Source organism: Arachis hypogaea, chromosome 2 (genome assembly GCF_003086295.3).
Source record: "Arachis hypogaea cultivar Tifrunner chromosome 2, arahy.Tifrunner.gnm2.J5K5, whole genome shotgun sequence".
NCBI classification, from domain to species: Eukaryota; Viridiplantae; Streptophyta; class Magnoliopsida; order Fabales; family Fabaceae; genus Arachis; species Arachis hypogaea.
In genome coordinates, this window is record NC_092037.1 from 103098568 (window position 1) to 103118583 (window position 20016).

At 32.9% G+C, this 20016-nt stretch overlaps 3 protein-coding genes across 17 annotated transcripts; 2 read left to right on the forward strand and 1 right to left on the reverse strand.

Annotated features, from left to right (window-relative positions):
* Positions 1-5024: 5024 nt before the first annotated feature.
* LOC112761022 (probable E3 ubiquitin-protein ligase LUL2) lies at positions 5025-8649 on the forward strand. The gene is made up of 3 exons (XM_025808157.3): positions 5025-6181; positions 7296-7863; positions 8231-8649. Exons 1-3 carry the CDS (start codon positions 5745-5747, stop codon positions 8351-8353), a joined length of 1128 nt encoding a protein of 375 aa, XP_025663942.1. The 5' UTR covers positions 5025-5744; the 3' UTR covers positions 8354-8649.
* Positions 8650-8920: 271 nt separating this feature from the next.
* LOC112761006 (uncharacterized) lies at positions 8921-10579 on the reverse strand. The gene has a single exon (XM_025808156.3). The coding sequence runs from the start codon at positions 10515-10517 to the stop codon at positions 9165-9167; it is 1353 nt and encodes a 450-aa protein (XP_025663941.1). The 5' UTR covers positions 10518-10579; the 3' UTR covers positions 8921-9164.
* A 3898-nt stretch (positions 10580-14477) lies between these two features.
* On the forward strand, positions 14478-19946 carry LOC112761039 (uncharacterized). Of its 15 annotated transcripts, none has more exons than XM_072207752.1 (10): positions 14494-14962; positions 15099-15551; positions 15645-15783; positions 15962-16247; positions 16319-16391; positions 16479-16569; positions 16661-16740; positions 16906-17156; positions 17350-18195; positions 18804-19946. In XM_072207752.1, the coding sequence occupies exons 1-9, from the start codon at positions 14900-14902 to the stop codon at positions 17402-17404; spliced, it is 1491 nt and encodes a 496-aa protein (XP_072063853.1). In that variant the 5' UTR covers positions 14494-14899; the 3' UTR covers positions 17405-18195; positions 18804-19946. The 15 variants fall into 15 exon arrangements, with proteins under 15 accessions (XP_072063858.1, XP_072063859.1, XP_072063853.1 ...); XM_072207749.1 differs by having other exon boundaries at positions 18816-19946; XM_072207754.1 differs by having other exon boundaries at positions 14520-14962; positions 15962-16241; positions 18816-19946.
* Positions 19947-20016: the final 70 nt, after the last annotated feature.

A 20016-nucleotide genomic window follows, 5' to 3' on the forward strand; every position in this document is an offset into this window, starting at 1 on the left:
CAAACATAATGTAATTGGAAAATGTAATATCTTGAGAATGTGATATCTTGGAAGATGTAATATCTTGAGAATGTAATATCTTGGAAAATGTAATAAGTCATTGTAATGTTATGCGGTTATGCCACAATGAAAAATCTTATGTGTCTTTTGAAATTCAGTTTTCAATCAATATTTTAATTCGAATAATATTATTTAATTAAATTTTAGTTAAAATATATTTTAATTTATAATTAAATATGTTAGTAATTAAAATTAATTTAAATTTTAAATATTAAATTTTTATTAATTTTTTAAAAATAAATTTATTATTTTATATTTAAGTTTTTTTATTGTCATTATTAAATGAGTCATGCTATTTTATTTTTATTTCGAGCGATTTACATATTAACTCAAAACTCATTTATCATCAGTATCGAATAAAATTTTAATAAGATTATACCAATATTTGAATTAAACAAATACTTAAATTCTTTTAGTGTCTAAAGTGTTTTTTAAGAGGTGTTTTACCATTTATTTTACTAATATCATTTTCAAAAATACTTAAATTATTTTAGCTACATATTTTAAAGAAATAGATTATATTTTTGTCTATTATTTCACTTCTTTGTTAATAATATCTGTTTAAACAAATATTTAAATATTTTTTAGCAAAATGCATGTAATGAATTATATTCATTTATTTTGTAATTTTTTATTTTAATATTTTGCTAAAAGATTTACAATAAATATAAATTAAATAATAAAAATTAAATTATTTGGTTATCGGAACCTCTTTTTTGTAAGTTTTAAATTTTTGTTGACTAGTATCATTTTAAAAAATATTTAAATCCTTTTAACAAAATACAAGACAATTTATTTTACACGTAAATTTTTTTAGTGTCTAAAGTATTTTTTAAGAGGTGTTTTGCCATTTTTTTTACTAATATCATTTTCAAAAATACTTAAACTATTTTAGCTACATATTTTGAAAAAGTAGATTTTTTTTGTCTATTATTTCACTTCTTTGTTTATAATATCTGTTTAAACAAATATTTAAATATTTTTTTAGCAAAAAGCACGTACTGAATTATATTCATTTATTCTATAATTTTTTTATTTTAATATTTTACTAAAAGATTTATAATAAATATAAATTAAATAATAAAAATTAAATTATTTCGTTACCGAACACGATAACCCCCTTTTTTGTAAATTTTAAATTTTTTTACTAGTATCATTTTAAAAAATATTTAAATCCTTTTAGCAAAATACACAAAAATTTATTTTACACGTAAATTTTTTTAGTGTCTAAAATGTTTTTTAAGAGGTATTTTGTCATTTTTTTACTAATATTATTTTCAAAAATACTTAAAATTATTTTAGCTACATGTTTTGAAGAAATAGATTATTTTTTTTGTCTATTATTTCAATTCTTTGTTAATAATATCTGTTTAAACCAATATTTAAATATTTTTTAGCAAAATGCATGTAATGAATTATATTCATTTATTCTGTATTTTTTTTTATTTTAATATTTTGTTAAAAGATTTACAATAAATATAAATTAAACAATAAAAATTAAATTATTTAGTTACCGTGTTCGGTAACCTCTCTTTTGTAAGTTTTAATTTTTTTTACTAGTATCATTTTAAAAAATATTTAAATTCTTTTAGCAAAATATACGACAATTTATTTTATACGTAAATTCTTTTTGTGTCAAAAATGTTTTTTAAGAGTTGTTTTGGTATTTCTTTTTACTAATATTATTTTCAAAAATACTTAAATTATTTTAGCTACATATTTTGAAGAAATAGATTATTTTTTCTTGTCTATTATTTCACTTCTTTGTTAATAATATCTGTTTAAACAAATATTTAAATATTTTTTTAGCAAAATGCATGTAATGAATTATATTCCTTTATTCTGTAATTTTTTATTTTAATATTTTTCTCAAAGATTTGCAATAAATATAAATCAAATAATAAAAATTAAATTATTTGGTTATCGAACACGGTAACCTCTTTTTTGTAAGCTTTAAATTTTTTTTACTAGTATCATTTTAAAAAATATTTAAATTCTTTTAGCAAAATACACAATAATTTATTTTACACGTAAATTCTTTTAGTGTCTAAAGTATTTTTTAAGAGGTGTTTTGCCATTTTTTTTACTAATATCATTTTCAAAAATACTTAAATTATTTTAGCTACATATTTTGAAAAAAAAAATTTTTGTCTATTATTTCATTAATAATATCTGTTTAAATCAATATTTAAATATTTTTTAGCAAAATGCATGTAATGAATTATATTCATTTATTCTGTAATTCTTTTTATTTTAATATTTTGCTAAAAGATTTAGCATAAATATAAATTAAATAATAAAAATTAAATTATTTGGCTACTCAACGCGGGAATCTCTTTTTTGTAAGTTTTAAAATTTTTTTACTAGTCTCATTTTAAAAAATATTTAAATTCTTTTAATATTGATTTTCCTTCAATATACTTCATATTGACAAGATTTCTAATTAAGAATGCTTTATTTTGTACATTTTTCTTCTTATATAACTGTTTCAATTTATTCGACATTTTTTCGGCATTCGTTTCGGTGTCAACACGTAGATACACGCTAAAATCAAGCCATTGCCTAATCAAAGCAACTATCTTCCGATTTCAACTTCTTTCATTCAACATCAGATTTAGTACTTTTGGATTTTTATTATCCCCCTCCACATGATCATACAGGTCCTTACTTCCAAATCGAATAATTTTGGTAATTCAATTTGACCATATTTGGCACATGAGTATTTTTCTCTATTTGACCATATTTGGCACATGAATATTTTTCTCTATTTAATCGAGATAAACAACCAAAGCTCTGATACCACTTTATTAGGAAAACTCAACAAAGGTTGAAACAAGAACCTGTCTAACAGCGGAAGCACCAAAAATAATTTTTTCACAACTTGTGTGATTAAATAGGCAATACCAAAGATACTACAAACAGCCAATATAATGACAGAAATTAAATAATTAGACACAAGAATTTTAACGTGAAAAAATCTCTAAAAGAGGGACAAAAAATCCACAGAACCTAGTCCAGTAAAATATTTCACTATCAGAACAATGAGTACATAAACAATCTTCTTAGTGATACTAGAACATCTCAACAATCAACAAAATATATTATCAAAATTGTTAGAATCAACATAAATCTTCATAAAGTGGGTATCTCAAATCAAACAAAAAAAAACAACTAATAAATTATATCATAATATTATCTCTACACTAAGAATAACATACTAAAATTTCATAAAAAAAATAAAATAAATTTACCAGTTTAATCAAAACACATTGTAATCAGAGCACATTATAACTGCCATTTTCCCCATTTTTCTCTTCTCTTTGGGGTTGCAAAACCCTCCTCGTTTTGCTTTCTTTCAAAAATTGAAAGAAGCTCGTGCTTTCTCTCTCTTTCCTCCTCGTGGCTTAAAGCCATTTTTTTTCTTTATTATTATTTTTTTTAAAAAATTGTAGACTCCACTTAATTGAAACCTACCAACACTCTGCAATCTAACAACAATAATAATAAGAGAAAATGACAAATAAATATTTGACCTTTTAATCTATAAATCTTGAAATGTTTAAAAATTTAAAAATATATTTAAGTTATTAATTTTTTTAAAATTTAGACATATAAGTCTCTTATATTTATTTAGGTCCGTCAGACTCAACAAAAAATCAAACATGACTCTTATTGTACTGACATGGTTGATACGAATACACACGTAAAAGAATTTTTAAAATTGAACAAATTTGACTTAAGGATCGATATGTTCAAATTTTGAAAAGATCCAAGACTTAAATATATTTTTAAATCTTCAAAGACTTAAATGTTTGCTGACAAAAAAGTCAAGGATTAATTTGTCATTTTTTTAATAATAAATATTTTGTGGCATTTTTGTCTCGGTATTTTGCCATGCATATAAGTGGATAGTTGGAAAACAGTAGTAGGTCAGTGCAATTTTGGTCATTTAGAAATAATGAGAGTGGAAAAACAAAACCAGCCAACTATGAGCCTATGATAAGAGGAATCTTTATTGGATTAATAATGATATTTAGAAGATTTAAGGCCATATTTTGAGCGAAATCATAGGATTATAGGAACAAGCAATCTTAAAAGAGGAGGATATGTAATGATTTGCTGCTTAACTATTCAACAATCAGCATACTAGCTTGTCTTTATATGTATATTGTAATAGTAGCAGACTAGCAGTAGTGGTGAAATACACGTGTATGGCACCACCCTAAACCCCCACCCACTTAATCTCCCCTTTAGAAACTGCTACAGATCCCTCTATTTGGGGTCATTGCCGAGCCGTTGAAACTGATTTTCATTGTCATAATTGTTTTCTACTTTGTGAATTGTAATCAAGTCGCCAAAGTGTCACATCTTATGCTATAATGAATCACCTTAAAATAAAGGGAGGAACAAAATCAAATAGTTCAATATAATAGGTCAATTGTTAAACTATATATAGTAGCATGCCAAATGTATGTTGCTGCATATTAGTAACAACCTTCAATTCATAATTTACTAAGATTGCGAGCTTATTATGATTTATGAACTTAGCTTGATAAAAAGGAAGCTCAAAATAAGTAAGCAGACAGATTTGTAAACATTACAAGAAGGAAAACACTATAATGGAGTGGGAATACCAGCTAAATTAAGTTATTAGTTGGGGTCAGTCAAGTCAGTTTGAGCTGTATTTTAGCCATTCAAAATAATTATTGCACTGAAAAATTAATAGATAGGAATATGTAAAGAAAGAACAACTCATTTCAAATTGAATAAAAATTTGAAAGTATAATTTTGATAAAAAAAAAAAAGTTGGAGATGTTAACTTAACTAAAATGATGATCAAATTAAGGCCGCAATTGGAATAGGCTACAGAGGAATGACGTGTAGAAAATGCCAAAATGCACTTGTTGAGGTAAATAATTAACTCTCAAAGCTGTATAAAATCTCGAAACCCTCTCAGCCACATCATGCTTAATTATTTATGGTATTAAATAAGAGTATTATATTAGGAAAATTGGAAAATGACAAAAACCAAAGTAGGGGAAAGAAGAAAAAGAGGAAAAGTGGGTCACTTTATTTTTCATCCCATCCATTTGCTCCATCAATGGTGTTTCTCAAGCTGGCTGAGTGGAGCTTTACGCAACCCCAATTACACCCACCACAACGAATCTCTAATTTCTTTCTTTCTTTCTGTTCTTCCATTTCTATGCAAAATACCCACTCACCATCATTTCCCATCCCCTGTTCTTTTCTTTTCCACCTCTCTCTCACAACATCCCTTACATTTTCACATGGATCAACAACACCCTTTCAATTACCACAACTAATTCAGTGACCCAATTTCCTTAACCCTTAACCCTCTTGTTCAACCCCCAATTTACTCTTCATTCAGCTCAAAGTTCAGTTTTTTAACTGTACTTAAGAAAAAAAAAAAACAGGGGAAAGGGTTCAAAAAAACAAGCTTTACTCTGTTTTTTTTTTTTTTTGTTCTTTCTCTTAAATTATGTCATATATTTTTTCAGTAACAGCAAACACCCTTTGAAGCTCCACATCAAAATCAAATACCCAATAAGTTTAACCCTCAATTCTTCCAATCCAACCTCATTTTTCTTCCAATTCAGCTCCGAAGTTTCAATTGGTAGCTCTAGCAGAAGAAAAACGGGGAAAGGGTTTTTGAGAGTGATCATATGGGTAACATAGGAAGTAGTAGTGCCAGCAACCGCAGAAGACACGGTGGTGGCGGTGGCGGAAGTGGACGGAGGATCCATCCTCCACCTCTTCCTCCGCCGCCGGTGACGCCACAGCCGGAAATCACAGCCAATCGGTTCGTGTACCCTGCTGCTGCGACTCCATATCATAACTATCCCGGTTATTATCCGCCGCCGGTGCCTTTGCCGGCACCCTATGACCACCACCACCGGCCCGCGGCGGTGGAGCCGATGTGGGGGCGGTATCCTCCGCCGGCAGCGCCTATGCCTCCGACGCCGTATGTGGAGCACCAGAAGGCGGTTACTATAAAAAATGATGTGAACATCAAGAAGGAAACTTTGAGGATTGAAGCTGATGAAGAGAACCCTGGGAAGTTCCTTGTTTCATTCACATTTGACGCCACCGTTTCTGGGAGGTATGTTTGTTTTAGGGGAAAAATATAGATGTCAATGGTTGGTATGTAGTCATGTTCTATGAATGGATATTATGGCATTGCTTGATTTTTATGAAGCTTAATTGATTAAGTTGGACAAGGTTTGGTGGTTGTTGTTCGTGGTGATGTTTGTGATATGATATGATGTTTACAATGATCATTGATGTTGTAAGATAGTGCAAGATCATGATTGTTGAGCTTATACTGGATTTTATCAACTCACCTTGCTTGTTAGTGTTAATATGGTAAATGGCTTGAATGGACTAATTTATTTATCTTCAATTGATAGATGTTAATCTTATCAGCTCAACCCTTTTGAATTAGAATGATGGTTAACTTGATTTGCGAATTGTAATGAGAATTGAGAACATCCATTTACCAATGTGGAGTAATGTGGGTTGCTATTGTGGACACAACATTTTGCTCTATCTAAGCTATAACGGTGTGTTGAAACAGCATTCTTCAAATGTAAATATTGATATGATCATATATATGAGTCTGCATCTACACGAATGCGCGATAAGTTGATGATTGTAGACAGCTTAATAGTTTGGTTATAGCTTATTTTTTAATTATATTTTCTAAAACTACTAAAATATTTATGTTGCTACTTGCTAGGGTTCAATATCCTTTGCAATTGGGGAAAAACGTGAGTTGCTGCTAAAGATTGCAAACATGAAGATTATCTTCATTTGATAATCAACATTGCTTATAAATTCTACCCTGTGTGCTCTTACTTTGTTTTCTTTTTTTTTTTTGGATATATTTTTTAATCTGGTCCCAGACTAGGCATTAGGCAATATAATAAAGTTTTCATCTGTTTGAGAATTTCCTTTAGGTTTTCAAGAATGCTGTTCTCATCCTATAATTGTTTTTTGCATCCTTCTCAGTTATTCCTGTTCAGTGCTTGACCCTTTCACTTATAATATCAACATTTGTTAAGTATATTTACTGTATATTATGTAATGTGATTGAAAGGTCACTTACCTATGCCTTCAATCATATAACCAACTTCAATCTTTCAAGATTATAGATCTGAATATTTTCTGCTATCGTTATTTATTAGTTTGTGTTTCCTTTTGTCTGTATAAAACAGCATTACTATACTTTTCTTTGCAAAAGAAGGTGAAGGCTGCATCCTTACTCCAATGAAGGAAGATTCTCTTCCACCTGTGACTGTACATTTCCAGCAAGGTCTTGGCCAGAAGTTTAGGCAGCCAGCTGGAACTGGTATTGATTTTTTGCAATTTGAGGAGTCCGAGTTATTGAAAGTGGGAGAGATGGATATCTATCCTCTAGTAGTTAAGGCAGATGCAATGTTGGGCGATCATGACGGATCAAATGAGACTCCAAAGCATGGATCAAATGAAACTCGAAATGAAGGATCTAATGAAACTCCAAATGACGGACCTAATGAAACTCCAGTAACAGGTATTACAAACTCGCAGATAACAAAAGCAGTGTTTGAGAAGGAGAAAGGGGAATTCCAGGTGAAGGTTGTCAAGCAGATCTTGTGGGTGAATGGATTGAGGTATGAGCTGCAGGAGATATATGGCATTGGAAATTCAGTGGAGAGTGAAGTGGATGGAAATGACCCAGGAAAAGAATGTGTTATTTGTCTGTCAGAGCCCAGGGATACGACTGTCCTTCCTTGCCGTCACATGGTATTCACTGTCTCCCCTTTTTGGATTAATTTTTCTCTTGATCATTTCATTACTAGAATGATGCCAGTGGTAGTCATGGATATCATTCCATGAGCATCAAGCTACTACGAAGTGATATATGATGTTGTTGGCAAATTTCATCAACTCTACGTGTATGCTCGGTTTGGGGGAAAACGGGACGCAATTTCCATGGATGAGCTCCATGTGTAAAGTCCTTGATATCATATCATGGGTATCAAGTTACAAAGTGATATATATATTTCATTGATGTTTTGCATACTCATGGAGCTCATCATGAAAATTTCCACCCAGAGTTGTTTTGTCTTTCCTCAATATTTCAACTGTGGTCAATCTTCCCTTGTTGTAGTGCATGTGTAGTGGATGTGCGAAGGTTTTGAGGTTCCAGACAAATAGGTGTCCAATCTGCAGACAGCCAGTTGAGAGGCTTCTGGAGATCAAGGTTGGGGCAGAAGCCGAACCTCAGGAGTGAAGAAGATGAAGAAGACAGTGATAGTTGACTCAAGCTTCCTGTACAGTCCAAACTCCAAATTGTGTTATATATATATACTTGATAGTTTGCCTTACTTTCTGGGTTTTTCCCAATAATCACCCCAAAAAGGGGGTAAAAAAATTCTAAAAAAGGAATCTATTTATGACATATTCTGTGACATGGTCAAGCGGCTGGCATTGCACCTGAGTTTGTAAGCTAATGCCTCCACCATGCTTATTTGATTTTGGCTTCCCTTCTAAAATATAATTGAATGCTTTTCTCATTTCTTTGGATGACATCATTTTGTTATATGTATGTATCTATAATTTCATTTATTTTTTGCTTCTCAGGAGACTAATCCCTTTTCGAATGTAGTTAGCCTTTGTTTCGAATCTAAGTTTTCTCTACTTTTATGACTACATCACATCCTTGTCGGTAAATACTAAATAGCTTCATCATGCTCCATAATGACCACAATATCCAAAGTGGAAGAGTAAAGTAAATAGCGATATTTTATTGTCAAAATTGATTCGTCACAAATTACACAAGTATCATCAATACCTAACATTTATAAGCATTTCAATAGATTAGTAACCTTCATTAATTTGTACCAGGAATTATTCGCATTTCATGATACAGGAAATTTACACTTTCCATCAAAACCCAAGTAAGTTACACAAACCATTTATAAATTAACGTGGATATGCATAAGTCATAACATTAGATAAAGTAGTACACAACAGCAACAACACTAAATAGTTCTTTCTCTAATCAAATAAACCATGAACACAAGAATCTGAAAACTCAATAATTACCGAACATCAACCACCTTGTTAGACCCTTGATGCAACTCATCTGCTTCCCACCATTGATGAACATAGACACCACTATCTCTGAGTCCCTTGTAAATATCCATGCAACCTTTTTCTTCCGTGTTTTCTGAGCAGCTGAGAAACAATTCATTAACAAAGCATATGGCTCCACTTTCAAACATATCCCTTAGAAACTTCATTTCAACATTCCCTGCATTCATCTTCAACACCACAAAATCAGCCTGCTGCACTGTCTCTTTGAACCATGCATGGAAGTCAAACTCTTCACCCTTGGAGGACGAGGACAACCCCGGATGATAAACAAAGGTTATGCCAGGCCTTTTCACATGAGACAACAAGATGGAAGTATTGTAGTGAACAAAGTATACATTGAAATCTCTAAAATCAATGGGGTAAGATGGAAAGAACCAATTAGTAACATTGTTAGGCACCCCACCAACTCCAATGTCAATGTACACCAATCTCTTCCTATTAGACATGTTCACAAACTTAGGCAAGTATGAGATTCTTTTCTCATGCTCTTGAGATGTTTCCTCATCAGCAAGAGGCTCCATGAGCTCTATAAGAGGCTTGGTGGAGTTCAAACTTGGACAGTCTCCTTGAAGGTGGTGATTGAAGACAAATGCAGAAGAGCTTCTTTTCTTGAAAACCACAAGGGTAATGCCGTTGACAAGAGTGACATCCACAACACTTGAAGATCTCAACATGGATGAAACTGAGGAAGAAGGAGCATGATTGGGACGTATAAGCAGTGCGCCAATTCCCCCAGGCTTGAGGACCCGCTCCACCTCAAGCAGCAGCAATGCAGGCACAGAAACCTTGTCCACATCCTTGGTGAAGACGAAGTCAAAGGAAGAGTCCTGATAGTGAAGCTGAGACAAGAGTGTGTTGTGGCTTAGGGAGACAGCGGTGACACTAGTGAAGCCAAGTTGTCGCATTGCAGAGACAGCAGGCATTGGTGAGGGTTGTCCAACGCAGAGGGAGGTAGCTTTACGGTTCAAGAAGTGGTTACGCAATAGGTGATTGACAGCAGAGGTAGTGAAGTTGGCATGGTTGATGCAGTTGAAGGAGTCCCAGAAGGAGTTGTAGACCCTGCTCTGGAACAAGTAAGAGCCAGAAGTGTTTTGGTTGAGACACTGAAGGTGTGTTTCAGGGGCGAGTGAGGCTGAGAGGAAGTGGAGAGTAGGAAGGAATCGGAGCAAGGAAAGCAAGGAGATAGCAGAGGCAAGGAAGAGTGCACGGAAGAAGAGTGTCTTGGCTATGGATGCTTTGAAGGAAGAGTGGGAGAAGAAGGCCTTGGAAGAATCCATATGTATGTATAATATAAGCATACAACATGTGTCCTATTTAAGCTTCTTTAACATTATGGCTTTATTCAATAAAAATCCCATCATTATCTTTATCGATTCTTTTGATGCATTTGTAATATATGCGATTAATTATATATTAACACCGTACACACAGCATCAATATAATATGCGACACTTTGGACTCTGCATCTTAGGCAACCCTGGACAACCTGGACTTTGCACTTTCTAGTGTCGGGAACACCATAATGTACAAGAAAGCTTCACCACTGCATCATGCTTTCAACCAAACCTTAGCTTTATTCTCATGATAATTTAATAAACTCGCTTTAGAATAGCATCATTGAGCTCATTACCATAGAGCATAATGATCTCAACTACTTTGATTAAGCATGTTAAAGTAAACTATTTAAACTTATCTTCATCTTCTCAAGGAATTAACATACGTGTATACAAATACCCATTTTTTTATTTTTTGCCATGACTCATGATTGAAGAACTTGGTAGTTGAAACGATTGGACTAATATGGGTTTAATATACTGGGCCTACTCTGTTAGCCCAAATTATTCTTTTCTTGTTCATCCACTGTTAACCAGGAGTATGATTTTGAATCTTTTAAAACATGGGCAAAAAAAAAAACTTTTAAAACATATTATCAATATGTTACCATTTTGTCATTATTTAATTACCGTAGCTCTATTTAGTGTGTATTCAGTATTCACGTAATACTATATACAATAATCTTACCATATTAAAATGATCACACATTGATAAAAATATGTTTTAAAAAAGTAGCATCTTAGTGATAAATTCTAGGAATAGTGATAACTAAATACTTTAGCTTAAAAATGATATATATTTAACTCAGCAGAATATGTTAATTATATGATTAATATAAAATGTTTTTGAGAGTAGTTATATATTTAAGTAATTTTGGCAATTAAGTTTAATCAAATTGGCCTAAACCCAATAAAAACTCTTTTTATTATACGTAGCGTGTACACACGTGCTTCACTAACGCAAACGAAACTCCGCTTCACTTTGTGTTTGTTCTTCGTGCGCCTCTTCCTCCTTCTTCTATTGATGATGTTATTGCTGCATTTTGTTTTTATTTTTTCTTCTCCTTCTTTTTTTTTATGTTATTGTGGTAATTTATTCTTTTTTTTTGTTTGATATTTTTTTCTATTTTTGTTGGTTTTATTTCTCTCAAAAGAATAAATTAAGAAGAATTTTGAAAAAATGAAATAAGAAGAAGACGACGAAGAAAAATATATGAAAAAGGAGAAGAAGACGAAACAAAAGATGATGAGAAGGAGGAAGAAGAGTTTTGAATTGTGTAGGACAAGAAAACCAAATGCACCGAAATTACATAGTGATTGCGACACAATTAACTCAAAAATGCACTAAATTTAAAGGAGTTTTTGAGTTTACAGGATGCATAATTTTTAGTTCATTTCTTATTATACAATGGTGTTGTATAATAATATTTCGGTTCATTTGTAATCCAAGTGTATTGTCGATGAACTATTTGTCCCAAAAGTTGGGATGAATTTCAAGATAAATTGAATGGAATAAAATAGAATCTAATGCAATTGAATAAAGTGATAATGAATAATTTTATTCTTCGTTGTTAAAAAATTTGGTCAATACTTATCCACAGCATAAAGTGAATCTCAATTAACACACAAATGAACTGAAATTAGTTCAGATTTGAACAAGCAGTAAAAAAACTCAATCATCAACAAAAACACATCAAATTCATTTTTTGATCCAAATGAACCTCAATTAAACTAAAAAAGAACCGAAATTACTTAAGGAATAAAAAATTTGGTCAATACTTATCAATAGTATCAAGTGAACCTCAACTAATTGACAAATAAATCGAAATAAGTTCAAATTTGAACAAGTAGTAAAAAAGATTTAATCATCAACAAAAACACATCGAATTTATTTCTGGATCTAAATGAACCTTAAATAAACTAAAAAATGAATCAAAATTATTTAATGATGACACCAAAGAAAATCAGAACCAATAAAAATGTTAGCAAAATGTTAGTGTTGTTAGTAATGATAATAACGAAAAAAAAAAGAAAAAGACGACAACGTAGCATCAAAGAAAAAGATGAAGCGACGGCAAGATGTAGAGCTTTATTCAATATTTTACATTCGTATCTATTGAAATTAATATAGAGAAAAATAAATTAGAAGAAGAGAAGAAGAATCTGTATGTGTAAATTTAAAAAAGAAGATAAAGAAAAAAAAACAATAACATTAAAACGTATGCATATATATTTAAAATATTTAGTTTAATTGGACTTAGAGTTATAATAACTTAGATGTAAAATTTTATTCAATATCTTTACATTCGTATGTATCGAAATTAATATAAAGAAAAATAAGCTAAAAGGATTTCGGTCAGCATGAAGACAAATTCATCATCTCAAACGAGATCAAGTGGCAAGATCAAATGCAAATTGGATTTTATCATGGGTTATTGTTTTCTGTCCTTTTCTTTTGGTCGGGGGTTAATTGTTTCCTAAGTTGTTAGTACCATCTCGTTGACCCTCCAAAATAGGAACATCTCTGCACAAGATGCATAATCCAATAAGCATAACATAAGCTACCAACGAATCATTGACATTTTGACATATCGAAGCTGTGGCGTATGGAATTATTATTAATTCAACTGAAAATTGTTTGATTACGAAATTAGACATATTATAAATCTCAACAAATATAAATTATTTAAGTATGATATGAGAAGATAATAGCATTGAATTTTAAGAAAAAGGTAAACGTATTTTGATAATATTTTTTAAAATTTTCTCCTCACAAAAGAATTTATTTTCATCATTTGAATATTTGTCTAGTACCTGGTTCCAGCATATATATCCACGTAAGTATACACTTATATTATAGTTTTATTTGAAATTTAAAGTTTTTCTCTATACAACGTATAGAGTATATAATTGTGAACAAATAAACATGCTGATGCGGTTCGTTTTGTTGTGACTTGTCAGATATATATATATATATATATATATATATATATATATATATATATATATATATATGAGTTGTAGTTATTATTATATTCATTTCTCGAGTTTTTTCCTATGTTAGGTTTACTGTAAAGCAAATTGCTAAAACGTTCTTCGGAGATCAGGTATATACAACTAAGTCAACGTTGATATAACATTTTCTAATGATTAGGGGGCCATGAGTAGAGGCCTAGAGCAATAGGATGATGATGTTTGCACACTAAAATGTTTATATTGTTATGAGTTATGACTATGATTATAATATACACCTTTCTATCTGTTTGGAAGAGAGAGGAAGCTAAGATATAACATAGTTTATGTATGTTTGAAAGGAAATAATAATACTACTAAAATATATAAAAATAATGTGCAAACATGAATATGGATTTAGTGGCATGTTTCATGAAGAAGTTTTGAAAGATCTGAATTTGTGATAACTCATGCCACTCAAATAATAGTCAAAATTAAATGACTATGGTCTTGTAAGTTGTAATTGTGGTTAGTCCACACACACAATTTGCACGAAAATGTCCCCACTTGGATAGATATCACCTAGATCACGTCTTCCACCTAATAGGCTAAAACAAGATTATGACCCTTAAAATTTCACCCCTTAATTAATTGAATTATAAAAATATCGTAATAAAAAATGTTATATATAATTATCTATGGAGTACAAATTTCGTACCAATGCCTCCCTTTTAAATAACTACATTAGATGTAGATCTAGAGAAAGAGAGGTTAACACGTCCTTATTGAAAAACAATTAGTCAACTAGCAAACAATATATAGGAGGATTAATAGAAAATTGAGATGGAAACAATAATTAGCAAATCACCCTTATTAAATAATCCATTGATCATTCCGAATCATGTTAATTGCTGTGGTGGAAATAATTATTGATAATATATTTTAAAAACCTTGCATTGTGAGGTAGAATACAGTGATACCCGCCGCTAATATACAAATATTTGAAAGTTGACTAAGTATACGGCAGGTAGTGCATTCTCTTATTCTCTGTTTCTTAATTTAGGTTCCAGGTTCCAACCGAAAACAATAATTAAAAAGAAAAGGTAATACATAAGAGTGATGTTGAAGCCGCTGAATACCATATACCAAGTATATGATATGATATATATTTTAAATTAAGAAGGAAAAAATAATAATATGAAAGATGTGTAGTTGAAGGTCATAGCATCTCCATGGTGCCACTCTTCTCCACGCTTTACTATATCCAGTTTGTGATTCTTCCTTCTATCTCTCATGATCAAAGGAACAAGAAGGTCTTATTGTTATTATTCCCGTCAGGACCATAATAAGCACTAGTTGTATGTGCTGCTTTTGTTGTATTAAATTATTGCATTATGGAGACTGAAGCTCCTGAAGACAGAGAGGATAACAGAGCTGATGACGACACAATCGAAAAGGTACTCCTTCTTGGCTTTCTTATGATTGTTGTTTGATTCATCTGCCATTTCATTGATCATAACCTCCTCCATTTTGGCGAATAATAGGTTTTCGCAGTCTTACATGTTCCTTAGTAAGTTTTCCTTTTGCTTCTAGGGTCCAGAATCATTTGAAATAACTGAGGAACTCTCAAGTAGACGACATGGGACTAGGAAAAGCCTCATCTTGGAGATTCCAACAACAAGCACTGTGGATGAAGATTTTGTGAGGATAAACATGCCTCTAACTCCTCCTCCAAGAAAAGTGGCCTTTTCACCATGTCCAAGCCCTTCAGCATCAAGGAATAGATCAACTATGAAAACTTTATTTCCCAAACTCACTTTAAAAATCAGGAGCACAAGCTCACAGCAGATCGAAAATGCTGCTTTTCTTGCACTCGAAGGTTCACCAAAGGTGGCACCAAAGAAGCCTCTTCTTCCGAGGACATTTTCACTTACAAAGTTGATCACCCCTAGAGGGAAGAACACGGCATCCTTGCCTGTAACACCGATTGCTCACTCTAATCCAGGGTCCACACATGGAGGAAATGCTGCTTATCTAGCTTCAATTGTAACTACCTTTGCAGCTTTTGCAGTAGACTTGTGCTACATGTGCTTGCACACTTCTCCACCATTGGATTCTTATCTGATCCTTATTTTGCAGGATAAAGGGATCCAATTACCAATGCATCGTTCTCGTTCAGTTCCAATACTTAACAAGGCAGGGAGCACAAGTGTAGGTGGAATGTTTCGTATAATTCCAACCACACCAACATCAGCGACATCTCCATCTGGTGATAGTGGTAACATACCAACACTTTCCTCACATGTTTGTATTATAATAAACCTTTTCGAAAATGAAATTCACCTTCTGTACACACTATATACAATCTCTTATTATTCATGACCAAACAATCAGGAACTGCTCCATGTTTATTGAATTCTACTAACCAACTTGTTAATGTGAGGGTTCCTATTCAGTTGAGAATGAGGATGGTGGTGAAGATATTCCCGAAGAAGAAGCTGTTTGTAGAATTTGTATGGTTGAATTGGGGGAAGGTGCTGATGATACTCTTAAATTGGAGTGTAGTTGCAAAGGTGAACTTTCACTGGCTCACCAACAATGTGCAGTTAAATGGTTTAGCATTAAAGGAAACAGAACATGTGATGTTTGCAAGCAAGAAGTTAAGAACTTACCTGTGACTCTCTTGCGGCTTCAAACTGCACCTAGAGGGCAGCATGCTGAGATTTCTCAAACAAGGCAAGGGTAAATTATTGCTTTGCTTCTCTTTATTTTTTCCAACATGTGACAACAGAGTTAATGCAAAGAATTTTCAGGGTTTGGCAGGATGCTCCCATTCTTGTAGTTGTCAACATGCTGGCTTACTTTTGTTTTCTTGAGCAGCTTCTTGTGAGTGTAACTACTAACTATTCTTGGTCTTGGATGATGGTTCCCTATGAGCCACACATGAATCCTAATGTTATTGATTGGTGACAGGTTTCAAGTATGGGCTCTGGTGCTGTTGCCATGTCTCTTCCATTTTCTTGTATACTTGGTCTTCTTGGTAGCATGACATCTACAACAATGGGTAGGGCTTATTGTACCTTTAGGTAACACTTCTTCACCTGAATTTTTGCCTTTGTTACCACTACACTGATTCCTCCAAAATTTGTTGTTAGTGAGGAGAAATCATGTTTGGGTTTATGCAACTGTGCAGTTTGTTCTGGTGGTTGTCAGTGGACACCTTTTCTATTCATTGGTAAGAAATCCATTTTACAAACATGTTTACAGTAAAAGAAATATATAGAGGCATTGTTTTTAAAAAACCAGAAATTGCATGATGCAATCTTCTTCTAATATAAGGTAATTCGATACTTCTGTTTTTTGTTTCCAAGTAATTTGATACATTTATTTGGGATGGCAGGTTCATATGCAAGCTGTTCTAGCTATTTTGCTTGCCACATTTACTGGCTTTGGGGCTGTGATGTTTGTAGCTTCTGTTCTTGCTGAGATATCAAATTGGAGGAGAATAAGTCTTGGTCAGTTGAATCAAGAGGAGGCAGTGGCACCTGATGAATCATCTTCAGCAGGTCATCATCAATCTGAGGCTCCTGAAAGTAATTTGAGAGATTCCCCTCTTATGCATGTGAACCAGCTAAATGTGCTCCCACTCGGGTAATTCTCTTGAAGGATGCACCAGCAAGGTGTTTATGTCTAATGTAGTATATAGAGTACATATTGTATAGAAATTTGAGCACATTATACTTTAGTTGTGTTTGTTTTTGCCATGTTACATGAGAAGTGTTTATTTGTACTTACTTTGGCTTCATACACTGAATCGATACGTACTTGTTCATGGTACATATAGGAATAGACATGTAATGACATTGGTTTGCAAGAAAGATGCTAATCCTCTAAAGTGAATGTCTCTGAAAGGATGCATAAAACGCTTCTCCTTGAGGCTGGTAGCTAACAAGGTCTCTCGTCGAAGGGGAACTATAAGCTCATCAGTTTCGAGTTCCGATGGAGTTACCTGATGAGTAATATGAATGGAGTTGCTGTGTGCCACCCTGACCCAACGATCTTGTTCATTAGGAATTGAAATTCCCGTTATTTGTCTGAAAAACAACAAACACTATTTGCTTTGGGGAGATCGAAGAGTGAAGAAAATTTAAAAATATAAGAAAATAATTTAATTTTTTTAAAAAAATAAAAGAAGATAAAAGACATTTTGCATTGTCTTGGTCAAAGTATGGGCTATGAACTGTCTCCTCTGGTGACTAAGCCCCAACCCCAACCTCTGTCTTTCTCCTTAGCTCAGCCACTCACTCTCTACCTCACTCACTGCACGCTCACGGCTCACCACGCTAGCCAACCACGGAGGTCATCGTTCGCCACTCTCCCGCCGGATTAACTGCCTCTTCCCCGCGCCACGGCTCGCGTAGTCGCGTCTGCCTCCTCCGTCTCTGTGGTCCCCGCCGCTTGGCTCCGTCTCGTGCCTCGCCTTGCCTCCTCTGCAATCTCTGCTTTGCTCCTCTTCGAAGCTCTCTCTCTATCTCTCTCGCCTGCTTGCCGTCACCGTTGGCTCCTATGCCTCGTCCCCGCACCGCTTGTCTTAGTTTGCCTCTACTTCCTCTATGCGTCTTCTTCCTCTGCTCATGATACATCCTCGTTCCTCCGTCACCGTCTTCTTGCTTCTGCTTCTGCAGTGTGGGTGAGTTCACTGACTTCACTCTTCACTGAGTTGAGTTTTTTTTTTTTTTCAGTTTTTATTCTATAAACTTATTATACTGAGTTTTTTCAATTTTAAATTTTGATGTAGGTTTAGATAATTTGCTTAACTTGATGTAATTAGTTATTATTGATTAGAATTAGATAATTGGTTCATTGCTTGCAGCCTCAGTTTGTGTTCATCATCATGAATCTATGAAATACACGTTCAACTTCGTGTTTCTTTTTTTTTTTTTTTAATTGACTTCATTTTGTTGTGTTTTTTGTTTCAAGATTAACCGCAAAATGCTTATTTCAGTTAAATGCTTATTAGTTATTAATGTTCAGATTCAATCGTTCATTTGGAGTGTCATGATTGAATTCACATTTTCTCGTTTTGGCAATGCTTGATTCGTTGTTTTGAAAGATTTGCAATATGGAGAAAGATACATGTACTAGTGCTGCTCTGCACTGATGCGCTCATTCATCTCTCTCTCTGTTATTTACCTCTCTTAGTTCAATCTATGTCACTCTTCCATACTATATACAGTTATACACATACGTTACATGTATCTATTAATTTCTCTATGAAATATGATTAATTTCCAGCAGATTGTATAATAGGTAGTCCTTCAACAAGTGGATAATTTTATTGGCTCATGAACGCAAGACTCACGCAAGACCGTCAAACATAGGGCTGGTGATAAATGCTTTATGCCTACTTGTGTGTATAATGCTCTTATCGCGATCAGGTGAATTCTTTGTTCGAGGATCTTGATGAGAGTATCATTACACGTCTATTGGTGTCATGGATGCTTTTCAAAAGAATGGAATGATCCGCGAAATGGAATCAGTACTTGCTCGATTGAAAAGCCATAAGCGTAAGCTCTGACTTGACTATCTTTAATTTGCTCATCAATGCATACGGGAAGAAGCAGGAATTCGATAAGATGGAACAAGTATTCAAGAGTTTGTTGAGGTCCAAGGAGAAACCAACACTGCCTACGTTTAATTCCATGATTCTGAACTATGGCAAGGCACGATTGAAGGAGAAAGCAGAAAATGTTTTCAGAAAAATGACTGACATGGTTTATAAACCAAGCTTTATCACTTACAAAAGTCTCATCTACATATATGGATACTGTGATTGCATTTCCAAAGCTAGAGATTTATTTGAAGGGCTAATTGAGTCAAAGTCTCAAATAAAAGCATCAACCCTAAGTGTTATGCTTGATGTTTACCGCATAAATGGTTTACCATTGGAAGCAGATTCTCTGTTGGAGAGGGCAATTACTTTTCAAGTATTTCCTGATGCTTCAACATATAAGCTTCTTAGGGTTTACACTAAAGCCAACTTGAAGGAGCTTGTGGATAAATTGCTAAGGCATATGGATAGAGATGGTATTATCCCTAACAAGAAGTTCTTCCTAGATGCTTTGGGATCTTCACGAGACAAGTCAAAATCTGCTATTACTGCTGTAACTCATTCAAATAGCTTCGCAGAACCTCAGCTGAACACGTAGTTGGTAATTCACATCAAGAATTTCAGCTAAGGTGATATGGTATGTTATTGTGACTTTGCCATCACTAGTTAAATGTTTAAGTTTTGATTTAGTGAAATTGTTATTCTTTGTTTATACTTTTGTTTTGTAAATAGTTACTACTGTATTCTTTTTTTTTTCCCCTTGTTTTGTTCATTTGGATTTAGTATAGTGAATTTGGCAAAGTGATTGGTGCTGGAAAGCAATAAGTAAATCAATGACTTACAAAATGAAATTTCGATTAATGATATTATTGACAATACAAGAGTAATGATAATTGCATT